The 17,350-nt window shown below is 59.8% G+C and overlaps 1 protein-coding gene and 1 long non-coding RNA gene across 6 annotated transcripts in view; one reads left to right on the forward strand and one right to left on the reverse strand.

Annotated features, from left to right (window-relative positions):
- Nucleotides 1–4,181, forward strand: part of LOC115337616 — a 29,153-nt gene extending 24,972 nt beyond the window's left edge. For 2 of the 5 annotated variants that reach the window (XR_003922201.1, XR_003922202.1), the window contains 2 exons: nt 3,493–3,564; nt 4,040–4,181. This is a non-coding gene — a long non-coding RNA (uncharacterized LOC115337616). Of the gene's footprint in view, nt 1–1,669; nt 1,681–2,682; nt 2,716–2,915; nt 2,952–3,492; nt 3,565–4,039 lie in introns of those variants that run through there. The other 3 variants (XR_003922199.1, XR_003922198.1, XR_003922200.1) reach the window with 3 other exon arrangements.
- The window catches only part of LOC115337612 (hydroperoxide isomerase ALOXE3-like), a 35,936-nt gene that overhangs the window by 14,737 nt on the left and 3,849 nt on the right, over nt 1–17,350 (reverse strand). Inside the window, exon 9 of the mRNA XM_030005981.2 lies at nt 12,802–12,971. Within this exon, the coding sequence (XP_029861841.1) occupies nt 12,802–12,971 (170 nt within the window). The remainder of the gene's footprint in view (nt 1–12,801; nt 12,972–17,350) is intronic.

Raw genomic sequence — 17,350 nt, forward strand, 5'->3', positions numbered from 1 at the left:
CCAGGATGGTGATGTTTGGGACAGGAGTGTTGTGAAGGAAGCTACCCTGGAAAGCCAGGGATAGCTGCAGGGCAGGCAGAGGGAAAGGGATGCAGCGCCCCTGCGGAGGCAGCTCCATCACGCAGGCTGCTCTAAGCCCCACTCCAGCAGGACTCCTGTGCCACCAGGCTTTCCCAAAGGAGAACAACACCCCGGTGGTCAGGCTGTTCCCCGGGAATGCCCCTGCCTCGGGGCTCCAGCTTGTCCCCAGGGCAGCGGGAGAGCCCCAGGTGCGCAGGGTGCCCCAGGACTTGCTCCTGCCCGGTCCCCCAGCACTGCCCACCTCTGCCAGCTGCTGGGCTGGAGGGGAGCCCAGGCGTCCAGGCTGCTTTAACCCCCACCAGAGTCTCCCTGATCGGGCGCTCTCGTGAAGACCAAGCTTGCAGAACGGGTTCCTGGTGCCAGGGGCCCTGGGCAAACACGGCTTATCAGAGATGCTGCAGGGACAAACATCCCTCCTCTTGCCAGGGCAGCTCTGTCCCCACAATTAGCTCTGAGTGGCTGCCTGCGGACAAGTGTGCGCTTCATCGTGTCCCCCTGGACAGCCGCGTCCTGCTCAGGGACAGCACTGGCCTGGGCCGAGGATGAGGGCATTGAAGGGACATTTGGCCAAGGGCCAGCCAGGAACAGGTCTGGAGCCAGAGCCTTGCTGGGGACAGGGTTACTGGGACGCACTGGCTGGGGGCAACTCGGCAGAAGTGGGACCCAGGTTTGTCTGGGTGGGCACGGCGGCCCCAGGCAGTGGCAGGGTGAGGGGCCAGGGCGGGGTTAGTCCCCTCTGATCTCTGCTCTGGGGGGCCGTGGCTGGGGACTGGACCATTTTGGGGGCCTGTAGTGCAAGGGAAATGGGGTGGGCTGGAGCTGGGCACTGCGACCACCCAGCGCTTCCCCCAAGCCTTACCCTCCTCTCCAGTGCCCAACATTCACCGGTGCTCCCCATTGCCCTTCCCAGTGAATGAAGATCCCAGCCATCTGGCTGTCCCCATTGCCCATGCCCCCCAGTTGTCCTCCCACCTCCGGTGTTCCAAACCCCGGGGTCCCTGGTGACCCAAGATAGAGGGGTCAGTCCCAGCACCCTGTTTACCCAAGGGGCTGGAGAGGGAGTCAGCGATGACTCTTAGAGACCACGGGTTTGAGGCTGACCTCATCTCTGGGGGAGTCCCGGAGGTAAAGGCTGGCCTGGGAGGGGGGCGGCACTGGGAGATGCAGTGCTGGGAGGTGAGGGGCACTGGGAGATGGGGGGATCTGGCTTTGGGGGGCTGTTGGGAGGAGGTTTTGTTCTGGAGCAGTGGGTTGTCACCGTAGGTGTCCGGCTGTCAGGGCCCTTCCGTGTGCAGCTGCCCCATGCAGGAAGCTGGGACCGATGTCAGAGAAGGTGGCTGGATCGTGCCGGAGGCGGGGGGCAACTCTGTGCCAGGGGGGGCTCCTTGCCACGGGCTGGTGTCTCTGCCAAGCCTGGCTTTGCCCTGGGGGCTCTCGGGGAGGGGGGAGAAAGGAGGAGTCCTGGGAGGGATAAATCTGCCCCTCACCTTCTGCAGCTTCACCCAGGACTCGCCACACCGCAGAGGAAGATGAAGGTCGCGGTGATCAGCCTGGCCCTGCTCTTCACCGTCCTGCTGTGCGCTGCCAGAAGATGTTCAGGTGAGTCCTCAATGCCACGGGGAGAGGCTCCAAGGCTGGGGAGGGGTCTGGCTGCAGGACATCAGCTCTCCTGCAGAACAAAATTGTAGTGGTGAGCACCGAAACCCCTTGACTTGGCCTCTCCCTTTCCCAAGCAAGGAGCATCCCCAGGCTCCCCTCACCTCCAGCCCTGGCCAATGCAGCTTTCTCCCTCCCCACAATTCCATCTCTTCCTTCCACTTCCCCCGCAATTAATCTTCTTGTGCCCAGAGCCCGAGTTCCTTGGAAGGTTCACCACAAACTCCTGTGAGGACCCCCACCGGTGTCTTGACTTGCTGCCCCCCCCATCTATCCCTTTTGGGCCTCCCCATCCCATCCTTTTGGTGCCCTCAGACATCTCCTCCCTGGGATCTTCCTCCGTGTCCTATCTAGGGTCCCCCAAACGCCCTCCCGTTGATTGTTCCCAACGCCTTTCTTTCAGTCTTTCCCCTCAGTCCTTGCCTTTCATCCTGTCCCGCTGCGGTATCGTCCCCAGGTCCCCTTCCTTGAACCCCCACTGCCAAACACTCTTCCAATCCCCTCGTTTCCGTCCTCCGCAGCCCTCTTCCTTCTGCTCCCACCAACCACCTCGCTTGAAGTCCCTGTATCCTCTCCGCTTGAATTCCTCTACCCCTCACTTGCATCCCACGCAGGCCTTGCCCCTTCAGCACCCCCAGCCCAGTCCCCTGGGGTCCACTAATTCACCCCAGTGCACTGTCTGGGGGCCCCCCCTCACCCTCACCCCCATCCTCTTTGGAGGCCCTGAATTCCCCACACTGTCCTTGTCTCCATCCCCACCCCTGGTCCCTGCCTGAACAGGTATCCCAGGTGAAACTTGGAGGAATGGGGCTGGGGGGAGCAGAAGGGATTTTCCCGCTCAGCCCAGGGGGAAGCCATGGTCCTGGGGGGACTGGGGACGCTTGTGCCCCACCTACAGCCCCATCAAGGTCCAATCCAGACCACTCCTTTGCTCTCCTTCCCTAGGCACTCCCGGAAGGATGTGGAGATGTTAGCCTGGTAAGTAGTGGGGAGGACTTGGAGGGCATCCAGTCTGGGGAACGGGAGGGCACTTTGGTGCTCCCATCCCTTGCTGGCACCGGGGACATCCCAGTGAGCTTTCATGCTCTCTCTACAAGAGGAGTCAGTCGGATTTAGGAACAAGGTTCACTGAACTGAACTAAATGACTTCTGCTGGCCTCTTTGCTCTCCTTCCCTAGGCACTCCCGGAAGAAAGTGAAGAAGTTAACCTGAGGGTAAGTGGTGGGGAGGACTTGGAGGGCATCCAGTCTGGGGAACGGGAGGGCACTTTGGTGCTCCCTTCCCTTGCTGGCACCAAGGACATCCCAGTGAGCTTTCATGCTCCCTCTACAAGAGGAGTCAGTCGGATTTAGGAACAAGGTTCACTGAACTGAACTAAATGACTTCTGCTGGCCCCAGACCTTCTCCCTCTATGGCCACGACACTCCGGGGCATCCCAGTGTGCCCCAGTACACCCCACTGCAACCCCAGAGAACACCCCTGCACCACAGCGCTTTCCCAGGGAGGGCCCCTTCCCCAGGGCCCCCATTGCAATCCCATCCATCCCATTACAACCCAGTACACCCCAGTACACAGCCACACACCCAGGTGGGCGCCCTCCCCAGGACCCCCACTGCTTTCTGTGCACCATCATCTGAGCTCATGTACCCCATTTCTCCCCGGAGGCACCTTCCCCAAGGATCCCATTGCTTTCCCCTGCCTCCCAGTACACCCCAGTGCACCCAAGCATGTCCCTAACCCTCCCTTTCTCCCCAGGATCCTCTGACCGAGGAGCAGATAAGACTTCTTCTGCGCCAGAAACGCGTGCCTGTAGCTGCTGATGTCCAGGTGAGCAACATCAGGGCGTCTGCAGCCCCACAAAGGATCCTGGGGGATCCCTGAGCCCTCTGGGGTGGGCAGACCTTGGGTATGGCAGAGGGAAAGAGAGGGGACTGTCCCTGATGCGTGTCCCAGGGGGAGCTGGACAGAGCTGTCCCCATGCCTTCCCTTGCATGCAGTTGGACTCTATGGAGCCAGAAGGTCACTGTGCAGGCCAGGCAGGGGGTCTGTGCCATACAGACCCCCCAGGATCACTGTGAGGGCTGGGCAGGCTTCTGGGAGATAGAGGGGCATCCTGGGGTAGGGGCTCTGGGTGCCATCTGGATCTCAGGTGAGCCGAGTCCTGTCCTGGGTATACTGAGGGCTCCAGTTCCCTTCTCCTTCCCCGGGTATCTGCAGAGAGAGGTGGTGGGGACAAGGCCCCTCTCATGTCCCAGCGGACACTGCGGGGGGGGGGTGTCACAATTTGGGCTCTCTCTTGCAGGTCCTCAAGTGATGGTGACAGCCCTGTCCTGCCCCCCTCCAGCGGCATGAGGAGATGATCATCCCTGGATGACCCCACCTGATCCCCTGGGAGCCCTGGGCCATTTCCCTCTCACGATCAATAAACCCCTTCAGCAAAGCTACGCTCTGCCTGTGTGTGTGTGTGTGTGCGCGCCTGCGTCCATGTCCCGTCTCCTTGGCCAGCGCCCAGCTGCCTGGGTCCTCTCTGGCTGCACCACCACGATGAGCAGCGTGGCTGAGGGAGCGCAGGCACCTGGGGTGTCCCCTTCCCACCCACCATGTGCCCCCAGATAAGGGCAACCTGGAGTGTCCCCCCAGGAGGCTGGGAGAGGCGAGGGGCAGACGGTGCCAGCCCTTGGGGCAGCCGGAGTTTCGGAGGCGCAGCGGGAAAGAGGTTCTTACCAGGGCTCTAGTGAGCACCATCCCCCAGGCAGCGCAATTTGGTGTCGGGGCAGGAGAGGATCATGAGCAGGCTGCCCGGACCCCTGGGTCCTCTGCCCTCCTCCGGGAGGGGTGGTGGTTCCCTGCAGGACTTTGTGTTCATGATGTCTTGGGGGCCGCTCATGGCTGTGGTTTCGTCTCTCCAGGCACGACACTGAATTGCCACTGACTTTCACATCAGGAATTTTTCCCTCACGCCACTGCACGTGATGGTCTTAAGGGTCTTTTCCAACCTCAATGATTCCTTGATTCTCTGATTCTATGATTTCCTGTCTTCAGCAGGGTCAGCTGCAGGGGAATATTTCTCAGGGGGCTGGGGGGACCTGAGAGTCCCCAGGGCAGCAGAATGCAAGTGGGGCTGATAGGCAGCACCATCCTGTGGCTTGTCCCTGGGCTGTGGGGTGGGGGCAGGAGCTGTCCACTGGGAAACCAATAGAAAAAGGGGAAGCCAGGAACCAAAATTTATCAGGACACAGGCCTGGCAGAGCAACCATGGAGACAACGGCAAGAAAACAAACTTCACTGCTCACAGTAGTTGATGGGCCATCGAGAAACCACAGGCACCACTTCCAGGAGGATCAGCCTGGACTCTGCAAGACTGTGAACCAGGGGGACGCTGGACTGGGAGGGATGTGGGAATCCATAGAGCTGTGCAAACCCGTGCGGGACGTGCAGGGGAAGGTGGAGCAGGGAGAAATAAAGATGGGGGTTGGCAGAAAAGGATATAAAAAGGGCCAGTCCCATGTAAAATAACTGCCGCTATCAATATGGGTTGGGGGGTGAAGGGATTGAGAGCAGCCATGCAAAGAAGGACGTGGAGGTACTGGTGGGTGAAAAGCCGGGCATCAGCCAGCAATGTGCGCTCGCAGCCCAGAAAGCCAACCATACTCTTGGCTGCATCAAAAGAAGCGTGACCAGCAGGTCGAGGGAGGTGATTCTGCCTCTCTGCTCTGCTCTCGTGAGACCCCACCTGGAGAACTGTGTCCAGCTCTGGGGTCCTCGGCACAGGAAAGGCAGGGACATGTTGGAGCGGGTCCAGAGGAGGGCCACAAAAATGAGCAGAAACACCTCTCCTATGACGTCAGGCTGAGAGACTTGGGGTTGTTCAGCCCCCAGAGAAGAGAAGGCTCCGGGGAAACCTTATTGCGGCCTTTCAGTAATTCAAGGGGGCTTGTAAAAAAGATGGGGACAGACTTTTTAGTAGGGCCTGTTGCGATAGGGCGAGGGGTAATGCTTTTAAACTAAAAGAGGGTAGATTCAGACTAGGTATAAGGAAGAGCTTTTTTACGATGAGGGCGGTAAAACACTGGAACAGGTTGCCCAGAGAGGTGGTAGATGCCCCATCCCTGGAAACCTTCAAGGTCAGGTTGGATGAGGCTCTGAGCAACCTGATGAGGTTGAAGATGTCCCTGCTCATGGCAGGGGGTTTGGACTAGATGACCTTTAAAGGACCCTTCCAACACAAACTATTCAAAGAGTCTGTGATTCTATAATTCGATGGTAAAACGGGGCCAGTCAGTGCGCTTGTCTGGCTGAGCCCTGTGCCCCATCACTGCAGTCTGTCCTGTCTTCTTCTATCGTCTTATTAAATATTTTCTTTAATATCTCTGAGTATTCTCACTCTGTCGCGTGTGTGTGCGTGTGTGATGCAAGGACCAAGCGCCCGCTGCCGGTGAGACCCCTGAGTGTGAGAGTGAAAACTGGTGCCAGGTACTGGGGTCAGACGGGGGCTGTGGGGGCCCCTGCCCTGTGGTGTCAGCTACTGGAGTGAGTGGCATCTCTTCAAGGATGTGAGTGCCCCAAACAGCAGAGGGAATAGCTGGTACCTCTGCTAGCAGGGACAGACTCTTAATGTAGATGGGCACATTTTGGATCAACAGGCCTATGGACCTGTGTCTTGGCGGTGGAGAACCTGACCCCTAAATTGTCCGAGCAATCCAAGGAGGATAGCTCTTCCCCACCCACAGTAACCAAGGTCCCAGCTATTAAGTCAGCCTTTTTCTGTTCAAGGGGAGGGTATTGTACCAAACGAGACTCCCTGGTTCCCATCCTCATGCTGATTCAGCGCCTGGAGAGTCAAGGAGTGATCAGCAAGGCTCGCTCACCCTGTAATAGACGCATATGGCCACTGCAAAAATCTAACGGAGAGTGGAGGCTAACCACGGACTATCATGGCCTGAACGAAGTCGTGCCACCGCTGAGTGCTGCCGCATCGGACATGCTAGAACTCCACTATGAGCTGTAGTCAAAGGCAGCCAAGTGTATGCAACAGTTGACATCAATAATGTGTTTTTCTCGATCTGTTTGGCAGCGGAGTGCAGCCCACAGCTTGCTTTCACCTGGACGGGCTTCCAGTACACCTGGAATCGGCTGCCCCAGGGGTGGAAACACAACCCCACCATTTGGCATGGACTGATCCAGACTGCACTGGACCAGGGCAAAGCTCCAGAACACCTGCAATGTATTGATGACGTCATTGCATGGGGCAATACAGCAGAGGAAGTGTTTGAGGAAGGGAGAAGAATAATCCAGATGCTTCTGAAAGCTGGTTTTGCCATAAAAGAAAGGAAGGTCAAGGGACCTGCACAGGAGATCCAGTTTTTAGGAGTAAAATGGCAAGATGGGCATTGTCAGAGCCGAAAGCATGTGATCAATAAAATAACAGAATTGTCACCACCAACTAACAAAAAAATAAACACAAGCTTTCTTTGGTGTCACGGGTTTTTGAAGAACGCATATTCCAAATTACAGTCTGATCGTAAGCCCTCTCCATCGAGTGACCGGGAAGAAGAACGGTTTTGAATGTGCCCCGAGCAGCAACAAGCCTTTGAACAAGTTAAACGGGAGATTGTTCGTGCAGTAGCCCTTGGGCCAGTCTGGACAGGACAAGACGTGAAAAACATGCTTTACACCACAGTCAAGGACCATGGCCCCACCTGGAGCCTCTGGCAGAAAACATCTGGAGAGACTTGAGGTCAGCCTCTAGTGTTTTGGAGCCGCGGTTATGGAGGGTCCAAGGCCCGCTACGCTCCAATGGAAAAGAAAATATTGGCAGCATGTGAAGGGTTTCAAGCCCCTTCAGAAGTAGTTGGTCCTGCAGCACAGCTCATCTTGGCACCCTGAGTGCCCGGGCTGGATGTTCAAAGGGAACGTCCCCTCTATGCATCACGCAGCTGATGCTACATGGAGTAAGTGGGTCATGCTGATAGCGCAACGGGCTCGAATGGGAAACGCCGACTGCCCAGGAGTCTTGGAAGTGATCGCGGACTGGCCAGAAGGCCAAAACTTTGGAGTGTCACCAGAGGCGGCGACTTGTGCTGAAGAGGTCCCGCTGTGTAATAAATTACCAGAAAAAAGAGAAGCAAGGTGCCCTGTTTACAGGTGCGTCCTGTCATATTGTCAGAAAACATCGGAGGTGGAAAGGTGCCACGTGGAGTCCTACAGAAAAGTCGCAGAAACTGCTCAAGGAGAAGGTGGAGTCACTTTGAAGAGGTGAGAGCCACGGAGCTGGCTTTAGATTTTGCTGAACAAGAAAAGTGGCCGGTCCTTAATCTCTGTATTGACCCGCGGACGGTGGTAAATGCTCCGTGGGGCTGGCTACAGCAGCAGTAGGAAGCAGACCAACGGGCAGCACGGAGGCAAACCCAGCTGGGCTGCCGAATCGCGGCAAGGTGTTGCTGCCTGGGTGGAGAACCCGGTTGTAAAAGTACGTCACGTAGATGCTCGCGTACCCAAGAGTCGTGTCGCCGAAGGTCATCGAAACGACGAGCAGGTGGACCAGGCTGCTGGAATGGAAGTGGCTCAGGTGGGTCTGGACTGGGAAACATAAGGACGTGCCCGTGACACGTCGGGACGATTCGGAAGGCGTGCAACGTACAAATGGGCTTGTGAGCAAGGGGTGGACTTGACCTTGATGCCGACCTTTGCCGTGGAGCGTGGACCAGTCGGCTGCCTTTGAAAAACTTAAATGAGTCTTCTCGACAGCCCCGGCACTTGGCCTCCAAATGGTGACAAACCTTTTACCTTATACGTACGTGAAAGAGAAGGAGCCGCCACTGCCTCTGGCCGTATGTCCGGCCAACTCCCCCCAGTTTATATACTGGGCGTGACATCACACGGTATGGAATACTCTTGGCCAGTTTGGGCCAGCTGCCCTCGCTGTGTCCCCACTTCTTGTGCCCCTCCAGCTTTCTCGCTGGGCATGAGAAACTGAAAAATCCTTGACTTTAGTCTAAACACGACTTAGGAACAACTCTCGGAGCACTTAGGAGGAACTGGGAGCACTGGGGGGAGCCAGGGAGCTGCAGTTGGAGCACTTAGGGGGAACTGGGAGCACTGGGGGGAGCCAGGGAGCTGCAGTCAGAGCACTTAGGGGGAACTGGGAGCACTGGGAGGAGGCAGGGAGCTGCAGTCGGAGCACTTAGGAGGAACTGGGAGCACTGGGGGGAGGCAGGGAGCTGCAGTCGGAGCACTTAGGAGGAACTGGGAGCACTGGGGGGAGGCAGGGAGCTGCACTCGGAGCACTTTGGGGGAACGGGGAGCACTGGGGGGAGGCAGGGAGCTGCACTGGGAGCACTGGGAGGAGCCAGGAAGTGTCACTGGGAGCACTGGAGCAGCAGTGGGAGGGAGGACTGGGAGCACTGGCCACTCCCTCATGCCTCCCAGTTGCCCCACTCCAGCTCCCTCACTGGGTGGGGTCCCTGGGGCAGTGTTTGGGGGGAGGGGTCCCAGGTTTTTAGCCCCACCCCCTCGTCCCCACCCAGCCAAGAAGGTTTGATTGACAGCTGGCATTTATTGAGGGGCTGGGGGGGGTACTGGGAAGGGCTGGGGGATGCTGGGAGTTGGGTGGGGTTATGCTGGGAGTTGGGTGGGGGATGCTGGGAGTTGGGTGGGAGATGCTGGGAGTTGGGGTGGGGGATGCTGGGGGATGCTGGGAGTTGGGTGGGGGATGCTGGGAGTTGGGTGGGGGATGCTGGGGGATACTGGGAGTTGGGTGGGAGATGCCGGGAGTTTGGTTGGGGATGCTGGGGGATACTGGGAGTTGGGTGGGAGATACTGGGAGTTGGGTGGGGGATGCTGGGGGATACTGGGAGTTGGGTGGGAGATGCTAGGGGATACTGGGAGTTGGGTGTGGGATGCTGGGAGTCGGGTGGGGGATGCTGGGGGATACTGGGAGTTGGGTGGGAGATGCTGGGAGTTGGGTGGGGGATGCTGGGGGATACTGGGAGTTGGGTGGGAGATGCTAGGGGATACTGGGAGTTGGGTGTGGGATGCTGGGAGTCGGGTGGGGGATGCTGGCAGTCGGGTGGGGGATGCTGGGAGTTGGGTGGGGGATGCCTGGGGGATACTGGGAGTTGGGTGGGGGATGCTGGGAGTTGGGTGGGGGATGCTGGGGGATACTGGGAGTTGGGTGGGGGATGCTGGGGGATACTGGGAGTTTGGGTGGGAGATACTGGGAGTTGGGTGGGAGATGCTAGGGGATACTGGGAGTTGGGTGGAAGATGCTGGGAGTTGGGTGGGGGATGCTGGGGGATACTGGGAGTTGGGTGGGAGATGCTGGGAGTTGGGTGGGGGATGCTGGGAGATACTGGGAGTTGGGTGGGAGATGCTGGGAGTTGGGTGGGGGATGCTGGGGGATACTGGGAGTTGGGTGGGGGATGCTGGGGGATACTGGGAGTTGGGTGGGAGATACTGGGAGTTGGGTGGGAGATGCTAGGGGATACTGGGAGTTGGGTGGGAGATGCTGGGAGTTGGGTGGGGGATGCTGGGGGATACTGGGAGTTGGGTGGGAGATGCTGGGAGTTGGGTGGAGGATGCTGGGAGATACTGGGCGATGCTGGGAGTGGGGGAGCGCCCCCCCCGCTCAGATGGAGATGCTGTTCTCGGTCTCCAGCGGGTTGAGGTAGTTGTATCTGAGCGTGGCCACGTGGTTCCTCTCCTCCAGGAGGTCACGGATCTCCTCCAGCTCCCCCCGGAAGGTCCGGATGATCCGGCGAGGTTCCGCTTCAGTGAAACGCTCCTCCAGGTATTGTCCCAGCAGCCTCTGGGAGGGGACACAGGGACGGGGACCCATCAGCTTTGACCAGTTGAGGTGACTCGAGTCAACTGGAAGCTTCTGGGAACGCTGGGAGCCGTGGCGGCCACCACCATCGGGGAGTCACGGCCTCAGGGGGCAGCTCTTGAGGTTCCTCAACCCGCCCAGAGCCACCGTCTCTCGTGGGACATCATCTCTTGAGGTTCCTCAACCCACCCAGCGCCACCGTTTCTCGTGGGACATCATCTCTTGAGGTTCCTCAACCCACCCAGCGCCACCGTTTCTCGTGGGACATCATCTCTTGAGGTTCCTCAACCCACCCAGAGCCACCGTTTCTCGTGGGACATCATCTCCTGAGGTTCCTCAACCCGCCCAGAGCCACCGTTTCTCGTGGGACATCATCTCTTGACGTTCCTCAACCCGCCCAGAGCCACCGTTTCTCGTGGGACATCATCTTCTCTTGAGGTTCCTCAACCCACCCAGAGCCACCGTTTCTCGTGGGACATCATCTCTTGACGTTCCTCAACCCACCCAGAGCCACCGTTTCTTGTGGGACATCATCTCTTGACGTTCCTCAACCTGCCCAGCGCCACCGTTTCTCGTGGGACATCATCTCTTGAGGTTCCTCAATCCACCCAGAGCCACCGTTTGGGGAGGTCGTGGGTGGTGGGGCCACCCTCACCGTGTCATCGAGGCGGGAGCTGAGGAGGATGAGGGCCACCAGGATGTTTGGCGGTGGTGTCCACCTCGGGGAGGGTGTCGAGGAAGTGCTGGAGGAAGGTCTTGCCCTTGGCCGTTGGCGGCGGGTGGCGCATGGAGGAGGGAGCGTTGGGGACGAGGCTCCCAGGTCGTACTGCAAGGGGGGGAGAGGGCGGTGGCAGCAGAGGACATCCCGGTGGCATGGAGATGGGTTGGATGGGGATGTTCTCCAGGGATGGATGGGGAAGTCCCACTGGCATGGAGATGGGATGGATGGGGACATCCCTTCAGCATGGAGATGGGTTGGATGGGGATGTTCTGCTGGGGTGGGGACATCCTTCCAGCATGGAGAAAGGATGGATGGGGATGTCCCTTTGGCATGGAGATGGGTTGGACGGGGACGTTCTCCTGAGGTGAGGTGGGGACATCCCACTGTCATGGAGATGGGATGGATGGGGATGTCCCTCCAGCATGGAGACGGGTTGGATGGGGACATCGCTCCAGTGTGGAGAAGCGTTGGATGGGGACATTCTCCTGAGGTGGAGCGGGGTGGGGACATCCTTCCAACATGGAGAAGGGATGGATGGGGATGTCCCTCTGGCATGGGGACGGGTTGGATGGGGACATCCCTCCAGCATGGAGATGGGCTGGATGGGGATGGTCTCCCAAGGTGGAGCAGGGTGGGGACATCCTTCCAACATGGAGAAAGGATGGATGGGGATGTCCTTCTGGCATGGGGACAGGTTGGATGGGGACGTTCTCCTGAGGTTTGGTGGGGATGTCCCTCACCCATGGAGAGGGGATGGATGGGGACGTCCCTCTGGCATGGGGACAGGTTGGATGGGGACGTTCTCCTGGGGTGGGGTGGGGACATCCTTCCAGCATGGAGAAAGGATGGATGGGAACATCCCTTTGGCACGGAGATGGGTTGGACGGGGACGTTCTCCTGAGGTTCAGCGGGAACATCCCACTGTCACAGAGATGGGACGGATGGTGACATCCCTCCAAGCACGACGCGAGGTGGGACGCGGACATCTACTCCGCCTTAGGGTGGGGGACATCCCTCCAGCACCCACAGGCCTCGGAGAGGGCCACCTCTCCGGCGTGGGTTTTTGGGGGGACATCTGGTTTTTTGGGTGCAGATGACTCCGAGGTCCCACCTGCCCGTTGTTGACGGCCGCGTGCTGCACCGAGCAGGTGAACACCACCATGGTGAGGAACTTGCCGAGCTCCGCCACCGTCCGCAGCGAGGACGGGATACCTGGAAGGTGGAAAAGGACAACGAAGATCGTCACGGATCCCATCCTTTACTCCTCCCGCCACCCTTAGGGACATCGCGGAGCACCCATGGGTTGCAGGAACACCCTACCCGAAGACGTCCTGCTCAAGAAACCGTTGACGAAGATCTCCATCGCCCACGCCTGCAGCTCGGGCGTCCTCGCGTACCGCCGCGTCCTCCTTGTAGTAAAAATCCACGATGGCGGAGACGAACGACCGGAAGGTGGGATTAAGGCGAGCGGGGTGGTCCCGTAGCACCCATGGGACCACCCCGGCCGGTCGTCACCCACCTCCGGATGGTTTCCCAAAGGATCATCCCGTCATCCCGGTAGCGGTAGTTGGGAATTTGGGTCATGCCGCGTTGGCGGATGTCATCGGGGAGGCAGAGGGAGGCGTAGGTCACCTTCTCCAAGCCCCGTCGGACCAGTAGCAGCAGTCCCTCGTAGGTGGCACCCGAGGACTGGTGGGGAGGGCGGCACCCATGGGTGCGCCGAGGAGGAGGAGGCACTGTGGCCTGCCTCCACCCGCTCCCAGTGCTCCCAGTATACTCCAGCGCCCCCGGTTCTTCCCCAGCTCCAACACAGTCTCTAGCGTCCCCCAGGTCTTCAGGGCTCCCCAGTGCCCCCCCCCCCTCCCCCAGTGCTCCCAGTCTACCCCAGTGCCCCCAAGTGCTCCAAGAGCACAAATACTCCCCCAGTATGCTCCAGTGCACCCAAGTACCCCCAGTGCCCCCAGTATACCCCACTGTCCCCAGTGCTCTCTCGTGTTCCCCCAGCCCATGCTCTCTAGTGTCCCCCAGTGCTCCCAGTATACTCCAGCGCCCCCAGTTCTTCCCCAGCTCCAACACAGTCTCTAGCGTCCCCCAGGTCTTCAGGGCTCCCCAGTGCCCGCCCCCCCCCCCCCCCCCCCCAGTGCTCCCAGTCTACCCCAGTGCCCCAAGTGCTCCAAGAGCACAAATACTCCCCCAGTATGCTCCAGTGCACCCAAGTACCCCCAGTGCCCCCAGTATACCCCACTGTCCCCAGTGCTCTCCTCGTGTTCCCCCAGCCCATGCTCTCTAGTGTCCCCCAGTGCTCCCAGTATACTCCAGCGCCCCCAGTTCTTCCCCAGCTCCAACACAGTCTCTAGCATCCCCCAGGTCTTCAGGGCTCCCCAGTGCCCCCCCCCCAACCCCCAGTGCTCCCAGTATACCCCAGTGCCCCCAGTGCTCCAAGAGCACAAATACTCCCCCAGTATGCTCCAGGGCACCCAAGTACCCCCAGTACCCCCAGTATACCCCACTGTCCCCAGTGTTCTCTAGCGTCCCCCATCCCATGCTCCCTAGTGTCCCCCAGTGCCCCCAGTATAGCCCAGCGCCCCTAAGTGCTCCAAGAGCACAAGTACTTCCCCAGTGCTCCCAGTATACTCCAGCACCCTGGTCCTTCCCCAGCTCCAACACAGTCTCTAGTGACCCCCAGGTTTCCAGTGCTCCCCAGAACCCCCAGTATACTCCACTGTCCCCAGTGCTCTCTCGTGTCCCCCAGCCCATGCTCTCTAGTGTTCCCCAGTGCTCCCAGTATAGCCCAGTGCCCCAAGAGCACAAGTACTCCCCCAGTGCCCCCAGTATACTCCAGCGCCCCCAGTATACTCCAGCGCCCCCAGTCCTTCCCCAGTTCTGACCCTGTCTCTAGCGTCCCCCAGGTCTTCAGGGCTCCCCAGTGCTCCCAGTCTACCCCAGTGCTCACAAGTGCTCCCAGGGCACCAGTACTCCAAGTATCACCCCCCCCCCTCCAGTGCTCCCAGTATACCCCAGTGGCCCCAAGTGCTCCAAGAGCACAAGTACTCCCCCAGTGGCCCCAGTATACTCCAGTGCACCCAAGTATGCCCAGTGGCCCCCAGTGCTCTCTAGTGTCCCCCATCCCATGCTCCCTAGTGTCCCCCAGTGCTCCCAGTACACCCCAGTGTCCCCAAGTGCCCCTAGTATACCCCATGGTCCCCAGTGCTCTCTTGTGTCCCCCAGCCCATGCTCTCTAGTGTCCCCCAGTGCTCCCAGTATACTCCAGCGCCCCCAGTCCTTCCCCAGCTCCGACACGGTCTCTAGCATCCCCCAGGTCTCCAGGGCTCCCCAGTGCCCCCAGTATACTCCACTGTCCCCAGTGCTCTCTCGTGTCCCCCAGCCCATGCTCTCTAGTGTTCCCCAGTGCTCCCAGTATAGCCCAGTGCCCCAAGAGCACAAGTACTCCCCCAGTGCTCCCAGTATACTCCAGCGCCCCCAGTCCTTCCCCAGTTCTGACACGGTCTCTAGCGTCCCCCAGGTCTTCAGGGCTCCCCAGTGCTCCCAGTCTACCCCAGTGCTCACAAGTGCTCCCAGGGCACCAGTACTCCAAGTATCACCCCCCCCCTCCAGTGCTCCCAGTATACTCCAGTGGCCCCAAGTGCTCCAAGAGCACAAGTACTCCCCCAGTGGCCCCAGTATACTCCAGTGCACCCAAATATGCCCAGTGCCCCCCAGTGCTCTCTAGTGTCCCCCATCCCATGCTCCCTAGTGTCCCCCAGTGCTCCCAGTACACCCCAGTGTCCCCAAGTGCCCCTAGTATACCCCACGGTCCCCAGTGCTCTCTTGTGTCCCCCAGCCCATGCTCTCTAGTGTCCCCCAGTGCTCCCAGTATACTCCAGCGCCCCCAGTCCTTCCCCAGCTCCGACACGGTCTCTAGCATCCCCCAGGTCTCCAGGGCTCCCCAGTGCCCCCAGTATACTCCACTGTCCCCAGTGCTCTCTCGTGTCCCCCAGCCCATGCTCTCTAGTGTTCCCCAGTGCTCCCAGTATAGCCCAGTGCCCCAAGAGCACAAGTACTCCCCCAGTGCCCCCAGTATACTCCAGCGCCCCCAGTCCTTCCCCAGTTCTGACACGGTCTCTAGCGTCCCCCAGGTCTTCAGGGCTCCCCAGTGCTCCCAGTCTACCCCAGTGCTCACAAGTGCTCCCAGGGCACCAGTACTCCAAGTATCACCCCCCCCTCCAGTGCTCCCAGTATACTCCAGTGCCCCCAAGTGCTCCAAGAGCACAAGTACTCTCCCAGTGGCCCCAGTATACTCCAGTGCACCCAAGTATGCCCAGTGGCCCCCAGTGCTCTCTAGTGTCCCCCATCCCATGCTCCCTAGTGTCCCCCAGTGCTCCCAGTACACCCCAGTGTCCCCAAGTGCCCCTAGTATACCCCACGGTCCCCAGTGCTCTCTCGTGTCCCCCAGCCCATGCTCTCTAGTGTTCCCCAGTGCTCCCAGTATAGCCCAGTGCCCCAAGAGCACAAGTACTCCCCCAGTGCCCCCAGTATACTCCAGCGCCCCCAGTCCTTCCCCAGTTCTGACCCTGTCTCTAGCGTCCACCAGGTCTTCAGGGCTCCCCAGTGCTCCCAGTCTACCCCAGTGCTCACAAGTGCTCCCAGGGCACCAGTACTCCAAGTATCACCCCCCCCCTCCAGTGCTCCCAGTATACCCCAGTGCCCCCAAGTGCTCCAAGAGCACAAGTACTCTCCCAGTGGCCCCAGTATACTCCAGTGCACCCAAGTATGCCCAGTGCCCCCCAGTGCTCTCTAGTGTCCCCCATCCCATGCTCCCTAGTGTCCCCCAGTGCTCCCAGTACACCCCAGTGTCCCCAAGTGCCCCTAGTATACCCCACGGTCCCCAGTGCTCTCTTGTGTCCCCCAGCCCATGCTCTCTAGTGTCCCCCAGTGCTCCCAGTATACTCCAGCGCCCCCAGTCCTTCCCCAGCTCCGACACGGTCTCTAGCATCCCCCAGGTCTCCAGGGCTCCCCAGTGCCCCCAGTATACTCCACTGTCCCCAGTGCTCTCTCGTGTCCCCCAGCCCATGCTCTCTAGTGTTCCCCAGTGCTCCCAGTATAGCCCAGTGCCCCAAGAGCACAAGTACTCCCCCAGTGCTCCCAGTATACTCCAGCGACCCCAGTCCTTCCCCAGCTCTGACACGGTCTCTAGCGTCCCCCAGGTCTTCAGGGCTCCCCAGTGCTCCCAGTCTACCCCAGTGCTCACAAGTGCTCCCAGGGCACCAGTACTCCAAGTATCACCCCCCCCTCCAGTGCTCCCAGTATACCCCAGTGCCCCCAAGTGCTCCAAGAGCACAAGTACTCTCCCAGTGGCCCCAGTATACTCCAGTGCACCCAAGTATGCCCAGTGCCCCCCAGTGCTCTCTAGTGTCCCCCATCCCATGCTCCCTAGTGTCCCCCAGTGCTCCCAGTACACCCCACAGTCCCCAGTGCTCTCTCGTGTCCCCCAGCCCATGCTCTCTAGTGTGCCCCAGTGCTCCCAGTATAGCCCAGTGCCCCAAGAGCACAAGTACTCCCCCAGTGCTCCCAGTATACTCCAGCGCCCCCAGTCCTTCCCCAGCTCTGACACGGTCTCTAGTGTCCCCCAGGTCTTCAGGGCTCCCCAGTGCTCCCAGTCTACCCCAGTGCTCACAAGTGCTCCCAGGGCACCAGTACTCCAAGTATCACCCCCCCCTCCAGTGCTCCCAGTATACCCCAGTGGCCCCAAGTGCTCCAAGAGCACAAGTACTCCCCCAGTGGCCCCAGTATACTCCAGTGCACCCAAGTATGCCCAGTGGCCCCCAGTGCTCTCTAGTGTCCCCCATCCCATGCTCCCTAGTGTCCCCCAGTGCTCCCAGTACACCCCAGTGTCCCCAAGTGCCCCTAGTATACCCCACGGTCCCCAGTGCTCTCTTGTGTCCCCCAGCCCATGCTCTCTAGTGTCCCCCCAGTGCTCCCAGTATACTCCAGCGCCCCCAGTCCTTCCCCAGCTCCGACACGGTCTCTAGCATCCCCCAGGTCTCCAGGGCTCCCCAGTGCCCCCAGTA

The sequence above is a fragment of the Aquila chrysaetos genome, assembly GCF_900496995.4.
Source record: "Aquila chrysaetos chrysaetos chromosome W unlocalized genomic scaffold, bAquChr1.4 W_unloc_5, whole genome shotgun sequence".
Taxonomy (NCBI): Eukaryota; Metazoa; Chordata; class Aves; order Accipitriformes; family Accipitridae; genus Aquila; species Aquila chrysaetos.